General features: G+C 43.5%; 1 protein-coding gene across 4 annotated transcripts; it reads left to right on the top strand.

Moving 5' to 3' along the window:
• Nucleotides 1-72: 72 nt before the first annotated feature.
• On the top strand, nt 73-23,571 carry LOC311340799 (uncharacterized protein). Of its 4 annotated transcripts, none has more exons than XM_084465689.1 (8): nt 73-138; nt 17,646-17,939; nt 18,203-18,466; nt 18,581-18,706; nt 20,769-20,803; nt 22,663-22,757; nt 23,184-23,218; nt 23,360-23,571. In XM_084465689.1, the coding sequence occupies exons 1-6, from the start codon at nt 102-104 to the stop codon at nt 22,753-22,755; spliced, it is 849 nt and encodes a 282-aa protein (XP_084321815.1). In that variant the 5' UTR covers nt 73-101; the 3' UTR covers nt 22,756-22,757; nt 23,184-23,218; nt 23,360-23,571. The 4 variants fall into 4 exon arrangements, with proteins under 4 accessions (XP_084321815.1, XP_084321814.1, XP_084321813.1 ...); XM_084465688.1 differs by having other exon boundaries at nt 22,663-22,765; XM_084465687.1 differs by having other exon boundaries at nt 22,660-22,757.
• The last annotated feature ends 2,502 nt before the right edge of the window (nt 23,572-26,073 follow it).

Genomic DNA, 26,073 nt, shown 5'->3' with positions numbered 1-26,073 from the left:
TGACTGAATGGATACATTAATAAAATAAACGACCGCCCCTTTATACGTCTGTTTATGTCTGTGAGGCTCAGATAAAGCGGCACCATCCTTTGTTCTGTTTGATGGAAATGATCTCTGGAGGACTTCTGCTCATTTTAGGTAAACTTTTCCCCTCTTATCGATTATTTGCATTTTTCATAGCTATGCTTCTGCACAAGAGGTCTGGTATTTCTTTTCTTCATTTTACTTTTCAACAATAGAACGGCGGTATGTGTGTTTGTTAGCCTACTCAACGTTATGTTTGGTAATAGCCTGTATGTCGTTTATAGTTGTAATGTATTATTGTGTAATAATTGCGTAAAGGTTGGCTATTATTCAAGCATTAAAAGCGGATTCATAACGGTTTGAAAACCTAGAAAAACTATTTCCGCGTTTAAAAGGGGGAATAAGATACAGGTGCGGACCGTACTGTTAGGCAAACCAGGCACTTGCCTAGAGCCCCAAGCCTCATAGAGCCCCCCAAAATACCGTCTATATTTCTTCCCCATATCTATATTGTTTTTATAAATATTCCGTCATGATAGCAGCGCCGGGATGTCCAATTACTCACGCATTGACGGTCTCCCTGCTAACGCGCGAAGCAATCATGCAACTGCGCTACGCCCCCCTTGTGTTCTTCTCCACTAAGACATATTGTCAAACAAACACAAATTATGTTATAGCTTTTCCATATTCGTTTTTCCATATTAATAATATTAAGAAATTAATCTGTTGGTATCAAGTGGCTCCCCCTTTACTTCCACCTAATGTTAGACCAACCTGTTGCCTTCCCCTGTCTTTCCTAATCCACCATCCTCACACCTGAATGACATTATCTCACTGTTAAATATAACAGCCATAATTCAATTCTTAAATCAGCCTAGTGATTGCATCAGATAGTTTATTTACCTCTCAACAGTTTATGCACCAAAAAAAAAAGGCCTGCCACTGGTCAAAACATTGGACAACAGCCTCCACACTCATCAAAAACACGGACAACATCAGGACTGCTGACAGAAGCACTGCACAAATACGATAATAAAAGGCGGAGGGCGCTAAACGCTCTAATAAATGCAATAGTTACACAGGTATGATAAGTCAGATATAGTTTTTTTTTTTACCTCTCAACAGTTTATGCACCTACAAAAATAATAAGGCCTGCCACTGGTTATAAACATTAGACAACAGCCTCCACACTCATCAAAAACACCCCTGGACAACATCAGGGTTATAAACATTAGACTCTGGATTAAGTGCTGCAAGTGCACTTGCCAGTTGTGAGTTGCGCTCGCTGAATCTACGCTCCATTTCCCCGACCACCAAATCAATAATGTTGTAGTACAATCTCCTAAGTTCAGTTTTCAAGTCATCATCACTTGTGGCTCTATGTGCTCCTGTAGGCTTCATAACAACGAAACCATCCATTCGTGTGCTCTCTATGCGTCTCCGTTTGGGCCTGGGTATCTCGCTGCTGGTGGCCGTAACAGTATCCAGCACCTTCCTAAATTCTTCATCGCAACGGAGATTTTTAATGCATACTGTTGCACTCGCCACAACACTTAAACCCGTCAGCAGGTCAGTGTCCTCTCTCTGGAGAAGCTTGTTCGGTGGGTCCAATAGACCAAGGACTGGTGAGTTAAGTTGGCAAGGAACATGAAGCTTGGCTCAGATACTTCGCGCAGCAGTCCTGTAGCTTCCATTCTCGTCTCTGCACCATAGTCCAGCACAGTGTCAGCATCGGTCAGAATCGATTTGATGTCATCAAATGACTTAAGAATGACACGGTGGCAAGATGCCCTGTCCATCTCTGCTCCAAAAGACGTTTCAGGTGTCTCCCTGTATAATGCATAGCAACTGTTGGCTTCCTAAAGAATTTGTAGAGGGAATTGCACAACTCAAAAAAATCCTTAACCGCGGCCTCTGCAGACATGACAAAAACAACAACTAAATGCAACTGATGGTTGAGGCAGTGCACATACAGAATCTCACGTCCAAGCCTCTCTTGAAGAATTTGCTGAACACCACCACGTCTCCCTGACATAACGGAGGCTCCGTCATATACCTGACTCAGAATTTTTGAGCAATCCAGGCCAACCTTGTTAAGCTCAGAAAGAACGGTGTCAGTTAATGTCTGTGCGTCACCTTTCTGGGCCGTAGAGATACACAGTAAACGCTCTGTAATTTCATACTTGCGAAGGCATCCAATGTTCCAGATTTTCTTACGTTCCTGAACATCCGACAGCAAAAACAAAATGCTGTGTCTACTTTGACACTGTACTCTAACCACTCTCTGTTGTGAAACCATTTATCAACAAATGATCGCCCCTTACCACTGTAAAGCGTTACAGGATACTGTTTTAACACAGTTTGGACAGGCCTGTCAGTCCCGAGATCATCGACCACCACTGTCCGCTGACTTGGGGGGCTTGTTGATCGTTGCTCTGGTTGCTCGAGTGCTGCGCTGACGGAGTCCGTAGGCGGTCGTCCGGAGCAAGCATTAGCAGAAGGGCCATCTCGGCTCTCTGATACCGTCGCAGTCGCTGTACTGCTGGTGGTGACCGGAGTGTCAGTGTCTGCTGTTAGATGACGAGGAGGAGGTCCAAGCCATTTTCATAAATCCATTTTTTAACATAAATAGGCCTAAAATGTAAACTGATAAAATTGTGATGAGATAAAATGCACACTAACACTATTTTCCATTCAAACTAGCTAGCGGCTATTTGGATTTTGCGCGCAAATGTAACAAGTTTACTCAGCAACCAATGAGCATTGACCGAACCTGGCATGTACAACCAAAATTATGCGATTTCCCCTTGTATTTCTTTTATTTCATTGAAGTTACAGTTTGCACATTTATTATAATAGTAATAATTATAACTAAAAGGGATTTTTTTTTTGTGCCTGACTGTGCTAGGGGGGGCACGGCCCACAAATGCCCCACCTTGCCGCCGGCACTGACCTTTGATGAGAGAGAGATGTGACCCTGTAATTACAGCTTCCATGTCTCCAAACAGATGTAACTGTAGCCTGTATGTCTGACAGCCCAGCTAACATGAACAGCTAATGGTAGCACAACATCTATTGTGCCTCCTACCTTATATTTACCATTTTTTTCAACTTAATAACATTGAGATGTGTCATGCATGGGATTGGTACCATGGGGTTAAAATTTAAATTTAGCTATCAGCAACATTGGTTTGCATTGAGCTTGCTGTGGCCTAAACCCTTAGCTGCTACATACGCACTGTTAGCAAACACTAGCTAGTCTGTTAACATGAATATTTCAGGGATGCCAACTTTGGGTTTCTGGCTGGAGTGAGACTTTGTAAAATCTGACTTAAATGTTGACGGCGGGAGGGTGGGGGTGGGAGCAGAGCCGTATATAGAGAGAGTTCCGCCAACTCTGTTTAGAACGTTCAGGACAATTCTGTCGTGGATTGGTTCAAAGGTAGTCACGTGTTTTGTGTACGCCATCTTACAGAATTTTCATTGTTATGCTGATGATACCCAGCTGTATGTACCTTTAAAACCTGGCTGTTCTGATATGTCTCGCATAACGTCTTGTCTTGCTGACATCAAGGAATGGATGTCTAGCAACTTTTTGCAGTTGAATGACACAAAGTCAGAAGTGCTCATTGTCTCCCCTGCTGGCTCCAGCACGAGCACTGTGTTCCTCTCTTCTAGTCTGGGTGCTCTGTCCAACAGCGTTCACAAAGAGGCCCGTAACCTGGGTGTCATCTTTGATTCCGAACTCTCGTTTGATACTCAGGTTACCAAGGTGCTGCAGTCCTGTTTCGCACAGCTAAGACAGTTGACCAAAATCAAACCCTTCCTTTCCCATACTGATTTAGAAAAGGTCATCCACGCCTTCATTTTTTCCAGGCTAGATTATTGTAATGCTCTGTATTCTGGTATTAGTAAACGCAACATTCAGAGACTACAGTCTATCCAAAATGCAGCTGCCAGGTTTTTAACAGGTACCAAAAGAAGTGACCACATCACACCAGTCCTTGCTGTTCTTCACTGGTTGCCTGTGAGTTTTAGAATTGATTTTAAGATTTTACTGCTTGTCTTTAAAGCCTTACACGGTCTGGCTCCTGCCTATATTGTAGACATGCTGACCCCCTATGAGCCGGACCGGAGCCTGAGGTCCTCTGGTAGGGCCCTCTTACATGTTCCCAAAACTCGCTTGCTCACCAGAGGGGACCGGGCTTTCGCTGCCCGGGCCCCTCGGCTCTGGAATGCCCTGCCTGGGGATCTCAGGCAGGCAGACTCAGTGTCCTCTTTTAAATCACTTCTTAAAACTCACTTTTATCGTTTGGCCTTCTTAAACTGATTCTCTTTTACTATTGTTGTGACTCTTTTTTTGTATTCCTGTATTTTAATGTTGTTTTATTGTTATGTATTTTAATATGCATCAATTGTTTTATTGTTAAGCACCTTGTAACTTTGTTTTGAAAGGTGCTCTACAAATAAAATTAAAAAAAATAAAAAAATAAAAAAATGCAGGAAATCGCATCTTAGAAATTCAAAATTTTCTGGGGGAGGACCTCCAGACCGCCCTCAGGGCTAAGCCCTGGATGTACACAAAGTCTGGCTCCGCCCCTGGATCCATCTCTTCTCTGCTGTTGCGCAAGTGTTGCTGTGGGAGATAGCCTATTTGATTGATTCGCTGAATTGTCCAATCGTGTGATGATAAAAAAACAGAAAAGCCATACCATTGGCCTGGGGCACACACTGGTGCGACCCGATGGTGATTTTTTTGCGAGCTTACGTTGACTTCAACTTGGCCAGCGCCCCTGACCTGAAGGAGGGCTTTATTTCGAATGACCAATAACTAGCCTAGCCCAAATCATTGACGTTCAGACGCATTTAAATGGGTGCTGGCAGTTGCAAGTACGGTCTATCACACAATTAAACGAGGATAAACGCTATGTATTTTTGATGATTTATTTCGTATGCATAATAGTATATTCAAAGTTGGCAGATATATTCGAGTGAATATTTCACGGAGGGGCGGCGCCCTAGCGCCCTTTATTGACCCACCGCCATTGATATACACACACATACACACACATATGTGCCACATAAAGTGCATACCCCCTTTTTGCTCCACTGGCGAGTGGTACGAGAATGACGCGACCGGAGCCCAGGTTCAGCAGTGTGGGAGCCACATACGTGGGCCTCCTGTGTTCTGTATGTTTTGTGGTGTTCTGCTCGTTGCCACACTGCTCCCGCTAACGCCGTGTTGAACATTTCTCAACTTTTTTACGCAGGCAACAGAGCCGACAGAACGCACGGTCCCACAATGCATTTTGGGAGTGCCCCATGCAAAGTTAATGAGATCCATCAACGGACGCATGCAGTGTGAACGCGGCGTAAGGGGTCAAGTGTCCCGACGACCCCAACACCCATCGCACAGTCCTGAGTGTTGCGGCTTCCAAACACAAACCTTTTAGCCGCTGAGAGTATATGAGGTTTGGGTCCTCAGGTACGTAGATTTGTGACGCGCTATAGTAGATTATGATAAAGATACGCTGAGATCCAAATATGCTTAGGTGCATTTATTGTAACAAAACAGCACAGAGCCATCACAGCGCAGCAAGGATGGGTAAACGTGAAAATGAGACTGGCGGATTAAACAGGAAAAAAGGGTGATAAATGAATGAATGAGTAGCGGTAGCGGTCAACAAAAATTACGGCTACTCCCAACCCTGACTCTCTCTCTCTCTCTCATCTGCGTCACCGGTGAGTGCCCACCTTTACGCACACACACTTCCGCACCGTGCACACGCCCACTCCCAGGTGAACCACGCCCTCTGCAACACACACACACTCTAACACACCGTGCTGCTCATCTTCAGCCTGTATGTCTCTTACACACCAGCCCCTAATTATTAGGTCTCACATAATAATTCACACTTCAAAACACAATAGGAGACATAATAAATCATCATATCAATTTCAACGATAATGCAAAAATGTCTAATAAATTGCTCAAGTCCATGAAAAGTCATTACAACGAATATTCCTTCTTCTGGTCGTCATGACCGATTAGTGCAAAGTCCATCTGACGTCCGAAAACACAAAGTCCATATAGAGGTCAGCAACGTCCTCATGCTGCCTCCTCCTTCTCCAGCAACAAACACACCTTGGATATGGGTCTGTCCAAGCAACTGGTTCTTGTCTTAATCCGAATTTGACGCACAAATCCCTTGCGATCTGGAAAAGTTTGCAAGACACATCCCATAATCCAAGAATTACGAGGTGCAGTACTGTCCATTAGCAAAACTAGATCTCCTGCGACAAGGTTTCTCTGGACCCCAGTCCATCTCTGTCGTTCCTGTAACAGAGGCAGGTACTCCTTTGTCCAGCGCTTCCAGAACAGATCAGATATGTACTGGACTTGTCTCCATCTTCTCTGTGCGTACAGGTCTGCTGCTTGGAACTCTCCAGGTGGTAATGAAGGCTGGTTTTTAAGCAGTAACAGATGGTTCGGCGTCAGTGCTTCCAGGTCGTTAGGATCTGTGGAGGCCTTGGTGATGGGCCTGCTGTTAATAATGGCTTCCACTTCGCAAAGAACTGTGTGGAGTCCCTCCTCATCCAAGCGTTGTACTTTGAGAGTGGAGTTCAGGACTTTCCTCACCGATCTAATAAGCCTTTCCCACACTCCTCCATGATGTGATCCAGCAGGGGGGTTGAACGTCCACTTAATGCCCTTTTGAAGTAACACATCATGCACCTGTGCCTGGTTCCACTGCGCAATCGTTGTTTTTAGCTCACGTTCTGCACCCACAAAATTTGTCCCATTATCAGAGCGCAGCTCGCGGACCTGTCCTCTTCTGGCTATAAAACGCCTTAGTGCATTTATGAAGGAGTCAGTGTCCAGAGAAGGTGCCACCTCGATGTGAATAGCTCTCAATACAAGACAGGTAAATAGGACACCATACCTCTTCACTGTACTCCTCCTGCTCCTCACTTCGATGGGTCCAAAATAATCAACCCCTACACATGTGAATGGAGGTTCATCAGGCTTGAGTCGGTCTGTGGGCAAGTCTGCCATCTGCTGGCAAACTGGAGTGGCATTAAGTCTTCTGCAGATGGTGCACTTGGACAGAACTCTCTTAATGGCAGTACTTGCTCCTGTCATCCAGTATTTCTCCCTGAGCTTGGACAACATGTGGTTGCGGCCGCTGTGTCCTACCTCTTGATGTATATTTCTCAGCAGCAGGGTAGAAATATGAAGGTCTTTTGCCAGAATGATAGGATGCTTAGACTCCAAAGGCAGTGCTGCTTTGCTAAGCCGTCCTCCCACACGCAAGACTCCATCCTCCAGCCTTGGACACAATTTGTGCAGGTGACTATTTTTCTTGACATTTTGTCCCTTTTCCAGACACGAGAGCTCCTCAAAAAACTTTCTCTTCTGGCAAAACTGAATTATGGCCAGCTCAGCCTTGTCAATGTCCTCCAATGTAGGAGCTCCCAGAACAGCTGCACCTTTAAATGTGCACCTTTCCTGCTCCATCATTCTCTGTTGCTGCATGCTCTCTTCACTCTGATTGGCTATTAGCCTTTTTCTCTTCCTGATACAGGACGACAACCATTCCTTGTATTTCAGCCACCACGCCACAGCTTTCTTTAATCGGATCCACGAGGAATAATGATGGATCAGGTGAGTAGTGGGATCCTCTTCAGCTTGTACAGCATTGACAACAGCAGTTTTCTTCACCTCTGGATCGTCCTGGGGGAGATGACTCACAGGCTCAGGGTTCACAGGCCATTCTGTTTCAGGTTGGCAAAGAAACGGAGGTCCTGTTAACCAGAGTCTGTCCTTCAGAAATGCCTCCACTTTGAGCCCTCTGGATGCTGCGTCTGCTGGATTTGAAGCTGTATCCACGTACCTCCACTGAGCGGGGTGAGATGATTTCAGGATCTCCGAAACACGATTGGCAACAAACACCTTAAATCTGGAGCTTTCGTTGTTAATGTATTTCAGCACAGAAGCACTATCAGTCCAAAACACAGATTCCTGAAGACTCATGTGTAGTTCTTTCTTCCACAGGACATCCATGCGACTGGCCATTGTTGCAGCAATCAGTTCCATTCTTGGAATTGTAACTGTCTTCAGTGGAGCAACACGAGCCTTTCCCATAATGAAAGCACTGTGCATTTGGAGGTGCTCATCCTGTAACAGCAGGTAAGTGACTGTACCATAGCCTTCCTCAGAAGCATCGCAGAAATGGTGTAGTTGCGCAGTAATAACATCTCCAAACTCCAGAGGTTTTAGACATCTGGGCAACTCAAAGTTGTCCAGTAGGTGGAGCCCTTGCACCCACTTAAACCACTCTTTGGAGACAGTCTCTGGTATGGGATCATCCCAACCAACTCCTCTTCTGCACAAATCCCTCAAGATCCTTTTTGCTGTCAGAACAAGGGGACTTAACATGCCCAGAGGGTCATAAATGGAGCTTACGGTAGAAAGGATGCCTCTGCGGTTGAGTGGTCTGTCCTTCCATACAATTTTGAATTTAAAGGTGTCTGACTTGATACACCACTCTACACCCAGCACTCTTTCAATGGGCACAAACTCCCGGTCCAGGTCCAACTGCTCCATGCCTTTAGCTCTGCGGGGCTCTGGGATGGTCTTGAGCACTTCAGATCTGTTACTGTGCCACTTGGTCAAACAGAATCCCCCTTTAGCGCACAGAGACATGAGCTCATGACAGAGGATCAGTGCCTCCTCCTCTGTTGCAACTGCCACCAAACAATCGTCCACATAAAAGCAGTGCTGCAGCTTGTCCACTGTCTCCTCCTTATGCTCATGTCCAAAATCCTCTGCACATTTCCTGAGGGAAAAGTTGGCGCAGCTAGGGGAGGATGTAGCTCCGAAAAGATGTACCTTCATCCTGTATTCACATGGTGCTTGGTTCAAGTCTCCTTGTGACCACCAGAGGAATCGCAGCAGATCAGCATCATCTGGGGGCACTTGCACCTGGTGAAACATAGCTTCTATGTCAGCCATGATGACCACAGGTTCCCTCCTGAACCTGGTCACAACTCCAATCAGTGAGCTGGTTAGATCGGGCCCTTGCAACAGCTCTTCATTCAGAGATTGTCCTTTGTAACTGGCACCACAATCAAAAACAACTCTGAGCTTTCCCTTTGTCGGGTGGTAGACACCATGGTGCGGTATGTACCAGACCCTGCCATCACTTCTTTCCAGCTCTGCATCAGGAACCTTTTCAGCATAACCTTTACCAAGTAGATCGTTAATAAAGGTGTTATACTCCCTGTAAAACACTGGATCCCTCTGGAGCCTCCTCTTCAGATGGTTTTGACGCTGTTCCACCACTTTCCTGTTATTTGGCATGCTGACGTTTGGATTTTTCAAAGGCAGGGCGACCTGGTAGTGACCATTGACATGTTTGGCTGACTTTGTGACCATGTCCATGAACCTCAGGTCTTCCCTGGACAGACCCACTTGTTCCTCCACAGCAGATTCTGGAAAGTCCATCTTAAATTGCTGTTGCCACAGTTCATCCAAATTTACAATGGACACACGGTTCACAGTTACTGGCTGCTCACAGTAATTGGCCTCTCCACCGTTTCCTGTCAGTGGTCCATTTACCGTCCAGCCCAGCGCCGTCCTTATAGCGTAGGGTCCATTGTGCTCACTGCGGATAACTTCCAGCGGTTCCATGGCTCGTGGAACATTCGTTCCAATCAGCAACTCAATTCCAGCCTCAATCTGTGGTAAGGAGATGTGTTTTAAATATGGCCACCTTGTCAGATCCTTATTTGTGGGTATGTTTGCTTTGTGGACTGGCATTGACAACTGAGTATACGCTTTTGGCAACTCAATGAAGCTGTCATCTTCAAGTGCTGCCACCTCCAGCTCTGGCACAATGTAGCTACTGACCACCTTCTCCTGCCCCATGGTCCTGAGAAGAATGTTGGCTCTCTTCCCAGACAAATTGAGCTTCTGCTTCAGACTCTCAGTACAGAACACCGCAGTACTTCCCTGGTCCAAAAAGGCGTATGTGAGAATGATTTTATTGCCCTTCTTCGCCTTCACTTGGATCGGCACGATAGGAAGCTTGCAATCCATCTCACCAGCCCCTGTAAGCCCACTGGAAACCAAGGTGTCGTCCACTGTAACCTGGATGCTTCTCTCAGCTGGTTCTGCCGTTGCCACACTATCCTTATGGAGCACAGTTGGATGTCTTAGGCCACACTTCGAGCAGGAAATCTTCCTTTGGCAATTTTTGCTTATGTGTCCTATACACAGGCAGCGAAAACAAGCACCATTTTCCTTCAGGAAGTCAATTTTCTCTTTGTGTGCCATTTTTTCCAACCGCGCACACACATCCAATGTGTGTCCTCCGGTGCAGCAGGGACAGATCTTCTTGGCTGGTGGTTTTATGTATGTAGCTTTCACAGGTTGAGCTGTTCTCTCCACACGATTCACTGTGGTAGCGAAGCTGGTTCCTCTGATGCTGGAGCGAGGGGGAGGTTTGTGTTTCATTTGTTTAGTTGTTATAACAGTGTCCTGAATGTTTCCAAACACAGGGTCTGTCAAGATTTTTACCTGTTTTTCAACAAAGTTGGCAATATCCACAAACCTTGCTCTCCTATTGTACCTTTCCTGCAGGTCACATGCGTCGCACCTCCAGCGGTCTCGGAGTTTGTACGGCAGTTTTTTAATGATTTCCACCATGTTTGTGGGTGTGTCCAGATCACTTAAATACTGCACATCCTCCAAAGCGTTGCAGCATCCACGCAGAAAGAGGCCGTACTCCTGGAGGGCTTTCACATCTTCTGTTTTAATAGTGGGCCATGACAAAGCTCTCTCCATGTATGCTGCTGCCACCTTTTGCTCATTGCCATAGTGCTCTTTCAATAGAGCCTTCGCCTTCACATATCCTCTGCTCGACTCAATGTGCTGACAGCTCCTCACTAGTCCCTTTGCATGCCCTTTGGTGTATTGTTCAAGGAAGTAGAGTCTGTCACAGTTGTTACTGGTGTTTCGCTCAACTCCATTTTCAAATGCTTTAATAAACGAATGGTATTTGAGTGGGTTACCATCGAAAATGGGAATTTCCCTTTTTGGGAGTGCTGAGAGGCATTGTTGTTGCATCAAGAGTGTTGAAATTTCATTTTGTTTTCTCATTATGTCCAGCACACTGTCATTTTGTGATGCATCAGTTTGTGTAACATTGGTCACAGGATCTTCAGGAGTGGTTAGATAACGTTGGAGCAGGTAAGAAGGACCTGGGAGATGTTTTATGTCAGGTAAGTGAGTGACTTTAGGCTTCACAACTGTCTGTGTGGTTTCAATTGGGTTGGATTTTAGTTTAACTGGCAGTGATGGGACAAATTCCATAACATTGATGTTAAGTTGTTGTTTTGAGCATGTCTTTTCATAGTATGAGTTCATCCCATCTGAAACCTTTGACTTTGATTTACTGCCAACACTGCTTTGTGATTTTATAACACTTAGTTTTGCCATTTCCTCAGCGATTTCATTCTCCAGTAAAAGCTGTTCTCTTCTTTTGCGTAGCTTTAACTCCTCTTCATCCAATGCATGTTTTTCCTTTAATGCCTTTTGTTTTGTTGCCAAAATTGCAAGATTTGTTTCCGTTTTTAAGCGAGCAGATGAGCGTGAAGCCAAGGATGAGGAATGATGTGAGCGTGATTTCTTGGTTGCATTTGAGATGCTGTCACAGGGCTGTAGTTCATCCTGAGGATCTTGTCCAGTGGAAACAGGTACTGGAGGGTCAGCAACAGACAAATCCTTACTTTTTTCGACAGGAATTTGTTCTGCATAATTTATTTCCTTTGTTGGTTGCTCAGAAGTATTTGTCTGTAGTGGTAATTCATTTGAGTTTTCATGCGGATTTTCCTTTATCCATTTTTCCACTTGTTCCTTGAATGCATCACTGTAATCCATAATGCTAGAAAACCACTCTTTTTGTTTTTTATGTTCATCATCAGGAAGAAGTTGCAATACTTCGTTGTGCAGGTCAGTGGCCTTTTTACACAGTGCATTCAAGTTATTCAGTTGTGAGGGGATTTCAGTTACATTTTCTTTTGATTTCATGTGCGCTTTTATTTGCGGAATAAGCTCTTTGATTTTATTAACGGCACTTTTGCGCTCATGCTGCAACCGTTCGATTTTATTTTCCATTGCTTTGGCCGTCAGTTTGATTTCCCTCTTTTCACGTTCCATGTTTGAACATTCAGCATCAGCGTTTATTTGACTCATTTTCGTTAGATTGTATTTTTGTATGAAGCAACACAATCACATTTCATTCAAGAGCGTATTCAAATCCATCCATAGACATTGCATTTCAATTCATTGACAGAGCGGATTCGATCCAAGCATTTCAACAAGCAGTAGGTCTTTAGACAACATCAGCCGCCACATGCCACAAAGTCCCGACATCACAATCCATTAAAGCACGGAGAATATGCGCCACCATCAATGCGCCAATGCAACCAGCGTATCCATTTAATACATTGTCCTCATTTGACTCAATGCATTCCAATCGAAGCGGATTCCTTAATCCACAAACATTAACAGGTTCAGGCCTACCTGTTCCCAGGTAAATGTTTGGCGTGGTGTGGCACTTAGCTGTGGCTCCTTCGTTCTCGGGCTAGTCGGTGCGGGACGACTTGGTTCTTTGATGCGGCTTGATGATTTTCATTAAACGCCTGTTTTTTGTTGACAAATGTTGCGGCTTCCAAACACAAACCTTTTAGCCGCTGAGAGTATATGAGGTTTGGGTCCTCAGGTACGTAGATTTGTGACGCGCTATAGTAGATTATGATAAAGATACGCTGAGATCCAAATATGCTTAGGTGCATTTATTGTAACAAAACAGCACAGAGCCATCACAGCGCAGCAAGGATGGGTAAACGTGAAAATGAGACTGGCGGATTAAACAGGAAAAAAGGGTGATAAATGAATGAATGAGTAGCGGTAGCGGTCAACAAAAATTACGGCTACTCCCAACCCTGACTCTCTCTCTCTCTCTCATCTGCGTCACCGGTGAGTGCCCACCTTTACGCACACACACTTCCGCACCGTGCACACGCCCACTCCCAGGTGAACCACGCCCTCTGCAACACACACACACTCTAACACACCGTGCTGCTCATCTTCAGCCTGTATGTCTCTTACACTGAGTGTTCAGCGCCAACGGGCAGGTCTCTGGGGGCCCTGCCGGTGGCTGCACAGACTTTCGGGGAAAGTACATCCCCGCATTCCCCCCCTGGGTGTGGATGCATGTCTTCGGCAGCAGGCGGCATAGGCCCTTCTCTGCCAAACCACCTTAGCCATGTGGCAGACATTCTGCCGCAGCTGTTCCGGCGTGAGCCCCTGCAGGAACGTGTGGAGAGCCAGGTCCTCCCGTGCAGGGTACCCAGACTTGGCGGGGAAGTCTGGGTACCCACTTGAGTGTAGAGCTGGGCATCAGCAGCTTATGTCCTCAGGCATTCCTCCTCCTGGCGGCGGTGTCCAGCTAGCTGTTCCCGGCTCTGGTCACTGAAGGTCCGCTGCCCGAACCACCTCTCCAGTGCCCTGGTCAGGGCCTGAAGGTCTCGCTGCTCCACAGGGGCCAGGACGAGCAGTACCCGTACTGCCGTCCCCTCCAGCACCAGATCAAGGTGGACGACAGCCTCCTGGCACCCCAACCGTTGTGCCATGCAGCAAGCCGGAACTGGGCCAGGTATGACCCTAGTGGCGTTGACCAAGAGAACTTGGGCAGCTTGGTCACTGTCCTGGCCACCCGGGGGGCGATCGACAGCACACAGCTGTGTCTTCGGGATCCTATATGTGTTCAGGGTCCTGTATATTCAAAATCTACTGGTAACAGTTTATTATATATGGTTAATAAATGTGGGCCGACTCTAGTCGATGATGCGGTACAGCCGTTTGGTGTTGATGCTTTTTTTTGTTTATATATAAACACGGTAAAACTGCTTTGGCTGCAGCTGTAACCCAGTCCTTTGGCATTCACTTTGTTTGTATACATATAGTTCACTGGTGACCTTGACGCTCTCAGACGCTTACACAGTTTAGATAATTTTAGTATTTTTTTGTTTTGTTTGGAGCAGCATTCCGTAACTCGTTTTGCCGAGGCCCGGTTTGCACACTTATTTGCCGAAGGTAAAGTGAATAGTGGGGAATAGCTATTCCCCACTATTCATGGAGCCTGAGGTATACTACATCAGTGGCGGCTGCTGGTCTTTTAAAGAGGGGAAGCTAATTTTCGGCCTACATCATATAAATTGTCAATTTATGTATATGTAAATTATGCTCTCTGTTCCTTTTCAAGTAAATGCTCTGTCATACCAACTAGCTGTCTTTTCCAGTGACTTGACCAGTGTCCTCTCAATGGCCAGCAGAGCTAGGCTGCTTAAACGACCTTGGTCCATTGTGTTAGGTGTAGGACTTGAACCGCTTTAAACAGGAGAAGCTCCTTTCTACACCTGCAGATGTAGCTCTAATTGTTGCCACTAATGAGAACAGTTTGTAAAGCTGAGGCATTGCACTGTCCAACTCCGTGTCTTTAAAAACGATATTGAACAAGGAAATGTGGGAATTATGTTAAACTGAAGGAAGGAATTGTGTGAATAAGTGTATGAAATGTACGATGAAAATTGTCTAGCCATTTCGCCAAGCAAATATCAAGAAATAGGTTGCAGTTCGTCTTTCGACTCGCTTGAAAAATCCGCGATGGGACTGAGGAATTGAAGAGAGCTCCGGCGACTTTTAAATGGTTCAAAATTGCTGTCAATCAAACAGCAACTCAGTCTTTGCAGACCCTCCATTCATCACGCAGAAGCCCAGCGTCCAGGCCAGACCACTCCTCCATTCACCCCCAGAGATGAGCGTCCGTGGGAGGGACATAATCGCAGCATTATCCAATGACCGTCGACTTTCGACGCACTAAAAAAAGCTGTTCTATGCAGCCCCATTGAAGTGGATGGACCCTGAGCTTCAACAGGAAAATGCACTGTGACGCTACAGGAGTGTATGAGAAGGAAATCGAGTCAGTCGACCTGTGATAAGCAGCTGATTCTGAACAAACTCGTCTTTGAGATGGACGTGTTCTAACGCATTTTTTGTCAATGAAATGTTAACACAACAGTATATATTTGACCATTTAATTTTTGAAACTTTAGGGGAAGCTGAGCTTCCCTTGCAGTCTTAGAGAAATCGCCACTGTACCGCAGATGACACGAAATTCGTCTACCTCCTCGCTGCCCTGGGCAGTTTAACCGCTGTACGGATAATTTATTACGTTTATTGGAGGATCCCCCTGAGGATAACAAATATGGAAAATTGAAAACGTACCTCCTGCAGACGTGCAGACGCTTGGCTGAATCTGAATGTGCTGTCACTGCCAGGACTCCATTTGGAATTAATGGACCACATGTTGGCTATGTGTGGCAACCATACGCCTTGTTTTATTTTCACGAGCTTATCCTTCAGCAACTGCCCGCTAGGAATGGGCCGATTGTCAATTCTATCGACAATCGACCATAAATGGAATACATCGTAGATCGTCTCATGTTGCCGATGCCAAGGCGATTTTTTTTCTTTTTGTTATTTGAAATGCCGGAACGACAGCACTGTGGTGATTACTTTTACATTGTAAAAAGCCTGGCAAATTTTTATTTAAGTTACCTGGCACAGGTGGCCAATTTTGCCCGTCATATTTGACGAACCCTACACATATTAGGGGTTCTATTTTCATGTGAATGCGATTAGACGGCATCGCGGTACAAGGGGCAGGACTTGGGTAGAGGTGTTGATGATGTAGCAACATGAGTAGTTCTTACTGGAGAGACGGTGAAATCCGCGAGCTGAGAACCATCATGGGGGAGAAGGTGAAAAACATTCAGAGTATACAAATTACTCTAAAGAGGTCTATGTGCAAAGTCCAGCCTACTCCAACAAACCAAGAAAGCCAGCTCCCGGACGAAGGGGGAATATACCCCCTCAGTTTTCACGCGAGCCTTCCTACAATCCCCTGCCCCACGCATGTCATGGAGAATTCAGGATTATTTAATGTATGCTTACATTAAGTCTGTTCTCCTGTAGAATGAGCCCTGAACACTTTCTTATACTGGTGAGAGCTTCGTTAAAGTAGGACATGTTCACATCAGGAGCTTTATGGCTCTCGAACAAGGAGATGTGTGCATAGATGAGGTTGTAAAACTATTATTGATAGTTGGACTATAATAGATAGTAGAACTATAATGGGCAGTGGTGTGGTACAGTCAGCCACGGCGCGGGGGCTTTCTGGGACATTTGAGTTTAGACAGCTATTCACATCTCGCCCTGCTCCTTAAGTTATGTATTATTTGTGTCATTCATTTTGTCATTGTTTTCTGTTACTTTATATTACTCTAATTTCCTCTTCTTTCAGATGTGTCTCTCCTGCCCTGTGTTTCCTGTTCCTGTGTTTCCTGTTACCTGTGATTGTCCTCCCTCACCTTGACTGTCTTCACCTGTCCCACATTATCGTTCTGCTAGTGTCTTTAGTCAGTGTGTTTCCCTCCCTCTGGGACAGTTCCTCTTAGTACCTTTGTGTCTAGCATCCCAGCATTAACTTCTTTGTGATCTCCTGAAATCCTCTCGACTGCTTCCGTACCCCTTTGTTTGTCTATTGTTTTGTACCTCTGCCCTGAACGCTACTGTATTCCCATGTACCAAACCATTGCCTCCAGTAAAGGCCACTTTACCTGCTCGTCGTATAAGTCGTGGCTTTGATTCCAACACCGGTTTGTACCAGCGTTATAATTATTTAGACCCTGCCCCTCCCAGAACGGTCCCTGAGAATCCAACTATATTGGTGGTACAAAACATCCAAGGTCTATATCAAAATTTATATCTATATAGATATAGAAAAAAAAAATATATATATATATATATTTTTTTTTTTTTGTATTAGTGAGGACAGCTTTTGGTGACTGTGTATTTCCATACTTATTTTCATTCATATAGCATATAGGCAAGATAATGAACATGAACATGTTCTTTTTATGTATAGTATATAATAATTATTTACATTTATTTTAAACATTGAGTATTTTTCCCATATACCAAACTTACATCCTAACAATCGGGGCCATAAAGACAAACTCAGCACTGCGAAGGTAGGCCTACACACAACATAGCGATATATGTACCAAACACGTGTTCAGCGGTCACTCCACTTTTCACCACCTCAACGGCCCAAAGTTTGATACTTTTACACAGTTTCTATATCGGACACTGTGGAGAACACTTCATATTTTAAAATCATATTTTATGAAACTTTCCAATCCTTTTACATTTTATTAAAATTGTCCATTAAATATCCCAAAATCTCTCTTCACTACAGGCTATGTATGATGCTTATGGAATAGGCTAATCATCAAAATTTTGAATAAAACCAAAGATTTCAGAAAATCATTCTCTTTAGAAAATGTTGCACTATAATACTACAGTAGGGTACTTCAGTATTACAGTAGTTAGCTACAGTACTACAGTAGGTTACTAAAGTATTTCATTAGGGTACTACAGTAAAGTTACAGGGATGTTTGACTGAGCGATGTCCCCTGATCTGTTACAGTGATGATGTCATCTGCTGACCAGGAAGTCAAGCAGAACCTGATCTCCACTGTGGGAGGAGAGGTCACCATACCTGAGCCTGTCGAGAGTCGTGGATATATTTTGAAATCAAACAATGTTATCGCTGGAGTGCGAGATAGTGTGATGGAAATAGAGGATCAAGGTTTCCAGGACAAATTGTCCTGGGACCGACACACTGGGCGGTTCACCATAAGAAGACTGCAGACCGAGGATTCAGGGGATTATTCTGTTAATGTTAACGGGGCTGTTGTATTATTCAAGTTGAGTATTTATGGTAGGTCACATTAACTTATTCTTGTTGTGATGAAGACCTTGCTCTTCTACTGTCTCCAGACAATGTGCATTGTTCATGTTTAGAGGGTAGCGTAGTGGATAAGTGGTCAAGCTGTATACTAGAAGGTAGTGGACATGTCTAGGAGTGGTCAAGCTGTATACTAGAAGGTAGTGGACATGTCTAGGAGTGGTCAAGCTGTATACTAGAAGGTAGTGGACATGTCTAGGAGGGGTCAAGCTGACCTTGTGGTCTTCTGTCACCAGATGCCGTTCGGGAGCCCAGAGTAACGTCTGAGAGCAGTGAGGGCTGCACCCTGCTGTGTGTTGTGGACCAACTGAGTGGAGGGACTCTCTCCTGGTATAAAGGAGAGGACCTTGTGAACCAGACCAGCACCCAGCTCTCTCTCTCTCTGACTGTGGACCGGCTGGGTCTCCAGTCCTCCTACCACTGTGTGTCTGCCAACCCTGCTGGTAACCTCACCTGGTCAGTCAACGCAAATACGTCCTGCACAGTAAAACAGCCCACTGGTAAGAAGTCCTCACACACCCTGCCTCCACTTGGACTACACAGAAAGCTCAAAGACACTGCTTATGTTGTGGAGCTTATAGTGACGTGAGTGTTTTGACTCTGTTGTGACTCAGGTGATGAAGATGAAGAGGAGTCCATCAGTGTGATCCTGATTGTGATTCCCATCCTCTCTGTCATGGTCATATCCGTATGTGTATTCTGTGTTGTGAAGAGAAAGAAGAAAGGCAGAGATCCCCAAGGCAAGTCTTTTTTCTTGTTGGGTAAAGCTGCAGTAGGTCAAAATGTTGTTAGAATTTGGTCCAAACATACTGTATGTTAACGTAAGGACTGTCTGCTGAAGGAGTTTCATACACCAGTGCAGAGATATTCTATTCTCACGTTTCACAATGACTTTTCGCCACCATGTTTATCCTACCAAGAAATCCATCTTTTCATCCAGCTAGTGCTACTAGTGAGTAGGTTTAAGGTTAAAAAGCAGTGCATTCCTTGAATCACGTGCACAAAGTTGATTGACAGCCAAGGGTGCGCTCTTTCTCTTTGAGCTTCTCTGATTGGTGAGGAGGAGTGGGCCTCGCTGTGAAACTTGCGTCGACGTTAAGAAAAAAATGAGGTGGTCTGGAGGTTGAAGATATCAAGGTTGCTAAATGTTTCCTGTTAAACATGATTGAGATATTTAATGGCAGTTTGTTCTCAGGGTTCTCTGCAGCAGGTCCGACTAGTTGTTCTCGTTTTAGGACGGTGGTTTCCTGTTCTCGGTAGGACAGGTGGTTTCCTGTTCTCAGTATGAGAACAAGAAATTTGTAACAGGATGCAGGGTTGTCATGGAAACCAGGCTGCAGGGGATGTGGTTCAATGGCGATAAGCAGTGCTTTCCTCTGATTGGTCTCGTGTTGAATGAATGCTTTTCTGCTGCAGGTTGCTCTGTATTTGGTTTGATAGTGCGTTACATTCCCTCCAAAAAGGTCTATAAACACACTATTGCAACAGCTGCCTAATAACAATTTGTTATGAACAATGCAATAAGGTGCTTGCAAAGGATTTTTTTGTGTTTTTATCTATCTCCTTCAGTTTCTGAAGGATCAACACTAAACCACAACCGAAGAGTTGGGCATTTATCAGTGCAATGTGTCTAATGTACAGTTTGAATATTGTTTACACACACACACACACACACACACACACACACACACACACACACACACACACACGTGTGTGGCCTGTATAGACCTGTCTGTCTATATAATGTAGTTAAGCATTAAAGAACATTTATGTATTTAATTTTATTTAGTAGAAACGGAAATTATGGCCTATTATGTATTATTAATTATTATTAATGTATCATTAAATTGTATTGTTTGCGGAATTGTACATTTAACATTAATGAACTTGTTGAACAAGTTCTTTAAGCTTCCAGCAGCCTTTAGGGGAAACAGTTGCAACTCATTCCAAAATAAGAGTTTACCATTTCATACAAGTTGTAAAGAACATAACATCCTGTTGCCACATAAAGGTGGTGTAAAAGTTTTGGTTACCTTTTGTTTCTAGATATATAGATGGTGTGCAATCCTTTCAAAGAAACTGAGTGTTTTCCCCAACGCACATATGTAGCAGTCCTCTATTGTTGTATATTTGTATATAAACGCATATTTGCAGATCAAATAGATCTACATGTTGCCACTTTAACTGAAAGTGACAACTAAACATAGATCGACCCAACAGCAGAGCAGGTATTCACATACTGCATGACCTATTATATACTGTGGCATACATCAGACTATGGCTGTGAAGGTAGTTCATCAATCACAGATAAATCGGCGGGTGAACCGGCATCGATGGCCGACCGCGAGGGAGCTAACCTTCTTGAGTGCGAGGGATGAGTCGGACTCTGACCTGGGCTGGGGGGACTTGTCAATGGAGACTGGTCTTCTTCCTCACAACGTTCTTTGTTAAAATAATGCATTACATCACTGTTTAGCCATTGTGGCGGTAATGTTAAAGAGCCAGTGAACGCACACTTTATTTTTGGCTTTAAACATGCACGTTTCAGTTCTGAAACAAAAAGCAAACAATGCATCAAGTTTGTATATTTTTTCTTACATAAATCCTTCTACTCTTTGTAACAAAATGTATTTTGAACAACCTTGGCTGCGTGGGGCTGTGAGTGATGTGGGAGGCCCACAGTACTACAGTAGACCCTTTCAGGCCACAACTGATAAAATTCAGCTCTTCAAGGTTTCTGTAGCCACTTTGTTTGAACCTGTTTTTATTCATCACTCATTTACTGAATTCTTCTGTTTGTAGCTTCAATCCAATTGGACCAAGGCGTACTACAGCAGGTAGGTGCTCTGTGGGAGCCTATGTACAGTCTAGTCCACTTTATTACAGCCCTTAATCACAGTTCCATTCCCAAAGGGCTTCACAGGCCACATTATTACCCTCAAATTATATCACACAAATCCACAAAAATATATTTTCAAATTATGTCTTTAAAATTACCTCTATACTAACTTTCAGATAATTTTTTACACACAAACTACACAAACTACTAGTCAATATGCTGTTGTTGATGCAGTATTTTTTTCATGTAATTTCAACATGTACCGCAGCGGATCTGTAAGGTCTGTAAAATGTGGATGCGTGCATAGCATTAACCTGTAGATGACGATATGCATATAAAAGGTAGTGAGTGGTAGTCTTCAGAAGACAATTCACATTGTGTGTACAACAATCCATCAATATTTGTTACTTGTGCTTTGTAAACTGCTATCCACAATGCATACATTTTACTTGTGTTTTGTAAAAAAAAAAAAATACCCTCACTCACTTGCAGAACATAATTGTACACAGCAACTATTCAAAACGCATTTGGGGATCTTGTAGAGTTTGGTCCAACGTTGTCTGTAAAATGTGGCTGCATACATAGCATTCACCTCTAGGTAGAGGTGCTGCTTGGCAGGGATGTGGACTCGACTTGACTGCTATTGACTTGAGACTTGACAAAAACAGATTTTAGATATCTAACATATTTCCCGCCTGGAGGGCTAGACACCCAAGACGCACACAGTTGACGTCACACACACACACACACACACACACACACACACACACACACACACACACACACACACACACACAACTATGCTTTGTTTAAAAACTTTCTGAAGCTTCAGGCTAATTCATAGAAATATAGTCCCACACAAAACTTTCATTCAATGTCTTTTCATATTTTCTCATAAATGTGTAAATAGGCCTACCAAAAACATGCATGATTTTTCCCCATCTGTCTTTGTTGTGAGCAGTAGTCCTATAGGACAGTCTGATCATGATTTGCCTCAATATCAGAATAACACCCATAGGACAAATAGCAATGGTTGGTGGAATGCCGTAAAGTATGTCTGTATATGCAGTGTAAGCTTTTCCAGGCCCTGCAATTCAGGAGTTTTGTAATGCAGATTAAACATTGAGACTTAATATTTAAATAAAACAATGTGTTGAAAGGAAAATTGTAGCATACTGTAACTGACATCCACTCAAGCAGTCCTTTCAAACATCCATACATAGCTCATATGCCACACTAGTCAAGGTGCGGCTTTACAAACTTTAGCCTACTAATACAATTCAAACCCACCATCCACTCTCACTTCTCCTCTGAGACACCATAGGATTTTGGCGCATGCACACATCATAACACATTTATTATAACTGTATTGATAAGAAATGACACTGTACATTAGAGTGATATGTTGAAATTATGATCAATAGCCTAATAATGACATTATTAAATAAAAAGTACATGGTGACTGGTTCAGGACTTGAAAAAGTTTGGGACTTGGACTCGGACTTGACTTGACTGCTAAGACTTGGGACTTACTTGGGACTTGCCAAACAGTGACTTTGTCCCATCTCTGCTGCTTGGTATGGATTTATTAAGATATAGATTAAGATATCCACCCTTTTACAAAGCACAAGTACCAAGATTTGTGGATCAACGTACACGCAATGTGAAATGTCTTTGTGAGTTATAAATAATAAAGTCCATGAAATATACGTGTCAGAGCTGTGATGTTTGCATAACACCTTTCCTGAGCATTAAGTGTGATGTGAATGTGCATGTGTATCTGCATGTCTGTGTGCGTGTATGTGTGCGTGCGGTCGTATGTGTGCGTGGACGTGACGTTTCTGTTCACCAAAGGAGGAAGCTGTTCAGGACTGCTCCAACGTGGACACCGTGTATGACCTGCTGCAGGCTCACCACATCGTTGATCAGACCGCTGCAGAGCGCACTTGAAGGTCACTAGGTGTGCGCCCCGCTCTTGTCTTTTGGAATTAATGTGCTTCAGCCCATATGGACCCATACAAGGACAGTGAATCACCCTACAAGGACAGTGAATCACCCTACAAGTAGAGTGATTCACCCTACCAGTGCAGGGAATCACCATACAAGTACAGTGAATCAGTGTATTTTTTTTATTTTTTTGTGGGTGGGTCAGTGATGTGTTGGGGGCCAGCCGCACCCAGGCCCATTACTGCCTACCCCGTTGACACTTTAGTTAGAATACAGAAAGGAATGTGGAAATCCCCCCTCTGTACTACAGTAGACCCTGTCACTGCATAACTGAAAGCTTCCCAATTCAGTAGCTCTGCAAGGTTTGTGTAGCCGTTAGCTTTGAGTCAAGCTGTTTTATTCATTCAATTTGTGCCTTCTTCTGTTTGTAGCTTCAATCCAACGGGAGTGTGTCATTACAGAGCAGGTAGGTGCTCTGTGGGGGCATATGTTCAGTCTAGTCAATATCACTACAGCCCTTCATTAATACACCACCCCTCCAAACCATAAGCTTGTGTGCTTGTATGTGTTCATGTTTGTGTCTGTGTGTTTTTTCTGTTCACTATAGGAGGCAGCTTAACATGGCCGCTACAACACGCACCTCGGATACAACTAGCTGCTGGTTCATCGCACTGCTGCCCCGACCGCCGCAGAGCGTGCTTGAAGCCAAAAAGAACCTAAAGCACTTAAACGGCTCATGTTGTTTCTTATTTGATGTTGTTTTTTATCGAAAGTTTGTAATTTTTATTATGAGCGCTTTGTTAAAGAAATGCATTTGGCCATGGCTTCAGAGTTCTTTGGAAGAAAGGAGCAACGCTTTTAAGGTTATACTGTATTTGCTCTGTAAAAGTTGTATCCCACAGTTGGAAGGTTCTCATCTGTTATCACAATTGATTGCCTTATGCTGCCACACAAAGGAGTGTCCTATCGCTGAGTGTATAACTGATGCTGTGTTCATTTGACTAAACAGATTAACAGGAACAGGGTTGCTTGTTATGTAAGCATGAGAACGTCCTGGAAGAGTTGTGTCATTAACACATTCATTAACATCTTGTGAGTTTGGGCCTTTAAGTAATAGCCCACTAACATCCTCCAATAATCTTGGTTGGAAGGTAAATGATCAATCACATCTACTCACCCGACCGTTATATTCTGTCTGGGAAACATTAATGGACCCTCGTGTTCAATGGACGAGATGACAGAAATATTAACATTAAGACAGTCGAAAAATATATAATACCCATGACACATCTGCACTGTACACACTGAATGTACAGTACACATAGTTCATGTTAGTGTTTTGTAGTTCACGTCCAACGTTTTCTTCTTTGGATAGAGGCCGATTGTGCCATCTGGTGGCGAAAAAAAAATTCATTCAGAAGTCAAGGTAATCTCCGTGTTGCATTTATAGTTTTCACTTGGCTTTGCAGAAGAGGATATATTTTTTTCTTCTTTGGATAGAGGCCGATTGTGCCATCTGGTGGCGAAAAAAAAATTCATTCAGAAGTCAAGGTAATCTCCGTGTTGCATTTATAGTTTTCACTTGGCTTTGCAGAAGAGGATATATTTTTTTACTATATTAGATCAGTTATCACATAACAAATAACAACCATTTTGGAAACTCACTCACACCAAAGACTAGATGAAACCGAAAATATTAAATTACATTTGAAGGTTAAGATTACATATGCTAGTAGGCCAATGTAACGGCTGGGTGAGCAGCAGGGGAAATAGGACTCAAAAGCACGACTCGGGAGGTAGATGTCTGTTTAGAAAGGGTTTAGAAATACAATACTGGTTTGGAGTCACATGGCACAGAAGCTTTAAAAAAATATATATATATATTAATATTCATATAAAATAGAGGAAGCAGTAAAATACCATAACAATTGGTGTGTCTTATTTTTAGGGTGTAGTCATACGATTGGATACTGGTTTGGAGTCACTGGGCCACACAACATGGAAGCTATTGAAAAAAAGAGATAATTTCTGCATAGTTATTCATAAAAAATAGACGAAGCACTAAAATACCATAAAAAGATGTGTGTCTTGTGTGTCCAGTCTAGTAATATAATCGGATACTTGTTTGGAGTCACTGGGTCACACGGCATGGAAACTATTGAAACTGAAATTATTTTGTATTTTCATATATTTATGTGAAGTAATTCAAGTGGCACATAGGGTGTCTTATGATGACTTGATTAGCGATTTTGATTGCCAAGAAAAGTCGTTGTGCACCTTTGTAAAGCCTCCTGCAGCTTTTGAGAAGGCACACGCAATTTAGTATTGCACACTATCCAACCGTTACAGTTCTGCATAGTGTTGGGGAAATATTTTGATTAGGACAATACTGCACTTTGAAGTACATTTTGAGTGTGTGAAAAATAGGTATTTGTGTGTTTGTTTGTTTCATCGTTCATCTTTGGAGCCTGCAGTTGTTATTATATTGTAATGCTGCTGTTAAGAAAGTTTTCTATACTTTTATATTATTTATATATTACTTATTACTTATTATTATATATTATATTTATATTATTTATATATTACTTATTACTTCCTTCTATATTTCTGATGGTGCTGCTGTTGAGGCTGTTATTTTGATAGTGATGACATGTTTTGTGGTGTGTGTGTGTGTGTGTGTGTGTGTGTGTGTGTGTGTGTGTGTGTGTGTGTGTGTGTGTGTGTGTGTGTGTGTGTGTGTGTGTTTGGGGAGGGACGGGGGGGCTTCCTGACCAATTTATGACCAATTATGCTTAGGGCCTCCAAAAGCTTAGCAGCGGGCCTGCCCTTGAGCCATGTTGTAACAATATGTAATGATAATTGTATTGTCCTCAGATCTGCTGATACACATCAAAGAAGGATTGTGTCTCTATCACCCTGAAACATCAACATCATCATCACCTGCTCATGTGTACTGAGGCTATGCGGTACCGAGATGTAGCACAAGAGACTAGCAACAAACTACAGACTAATTTTCTCCCTCTCCTGCTTTAACTACAGTAAAATACTACCTTAAGGAAGAGATGGGTGACTCATACGTCTTTGCAGCTGCTGATCGCTCTATTTGTCCAGATCTAAGTTTTAGGTAAGTAATAGTAAAACATACAATTGGAACCTTTTAAGGATGTGAACACTATTATCAAGCGAAAGATTATGTGATAATGTTGGTAATGTACGTGATATAATGTATTAAATCCTGTGTATAATTGTCATTTCGGGCTTTATTACAACATTTTCAAGAGGTCGTACAGGGAGTTATCCGGGGACGCCATCCTCACCAGC

The sequence above is a fragment of the Micromesistius poutassou genome, assembly GCF_964030765.1.
Source record: "Micromesistius poutassou genome assembly, chromosome: 3".
In the NCBI taxonomy this organism is placed as follows: domain Eukaryota; kingdom Metazoa; phylum Chordata; class Actinopteri; order Gadiformes; family Gadidae; genus Micromesistius; species Micromesistius poutassou.
The sequence above is the reverse complement of the archived record's forward strand: the minus strand, read 5'-3'. Positions and strand labels throughout refer to the sequence as shown.

Bases quoted from the DNA above. Each gene is read 5' to 3' on its own strand.
- LOC311340799 (XM_084465687.1), top strand. From the start codon at position 102: ATGGAAATGATCTCTGGAGGACTTCTGCTCATTTTAG. The intron at 139-17,645 runs GTAAACTTTTCC...GATCTGTTACAG, and splicing joins AGGACTTCTGCTCATTTTAG to TGATGATGTCATCTGCTGAC. The intron at 20,804-22,659 runs GTAGGTGCTCTG...TGTTCACCAAAG, and splicing joins ACCAAGGCGTACTACAGCAG to GAGGAAGCTGTTCAGGACTG.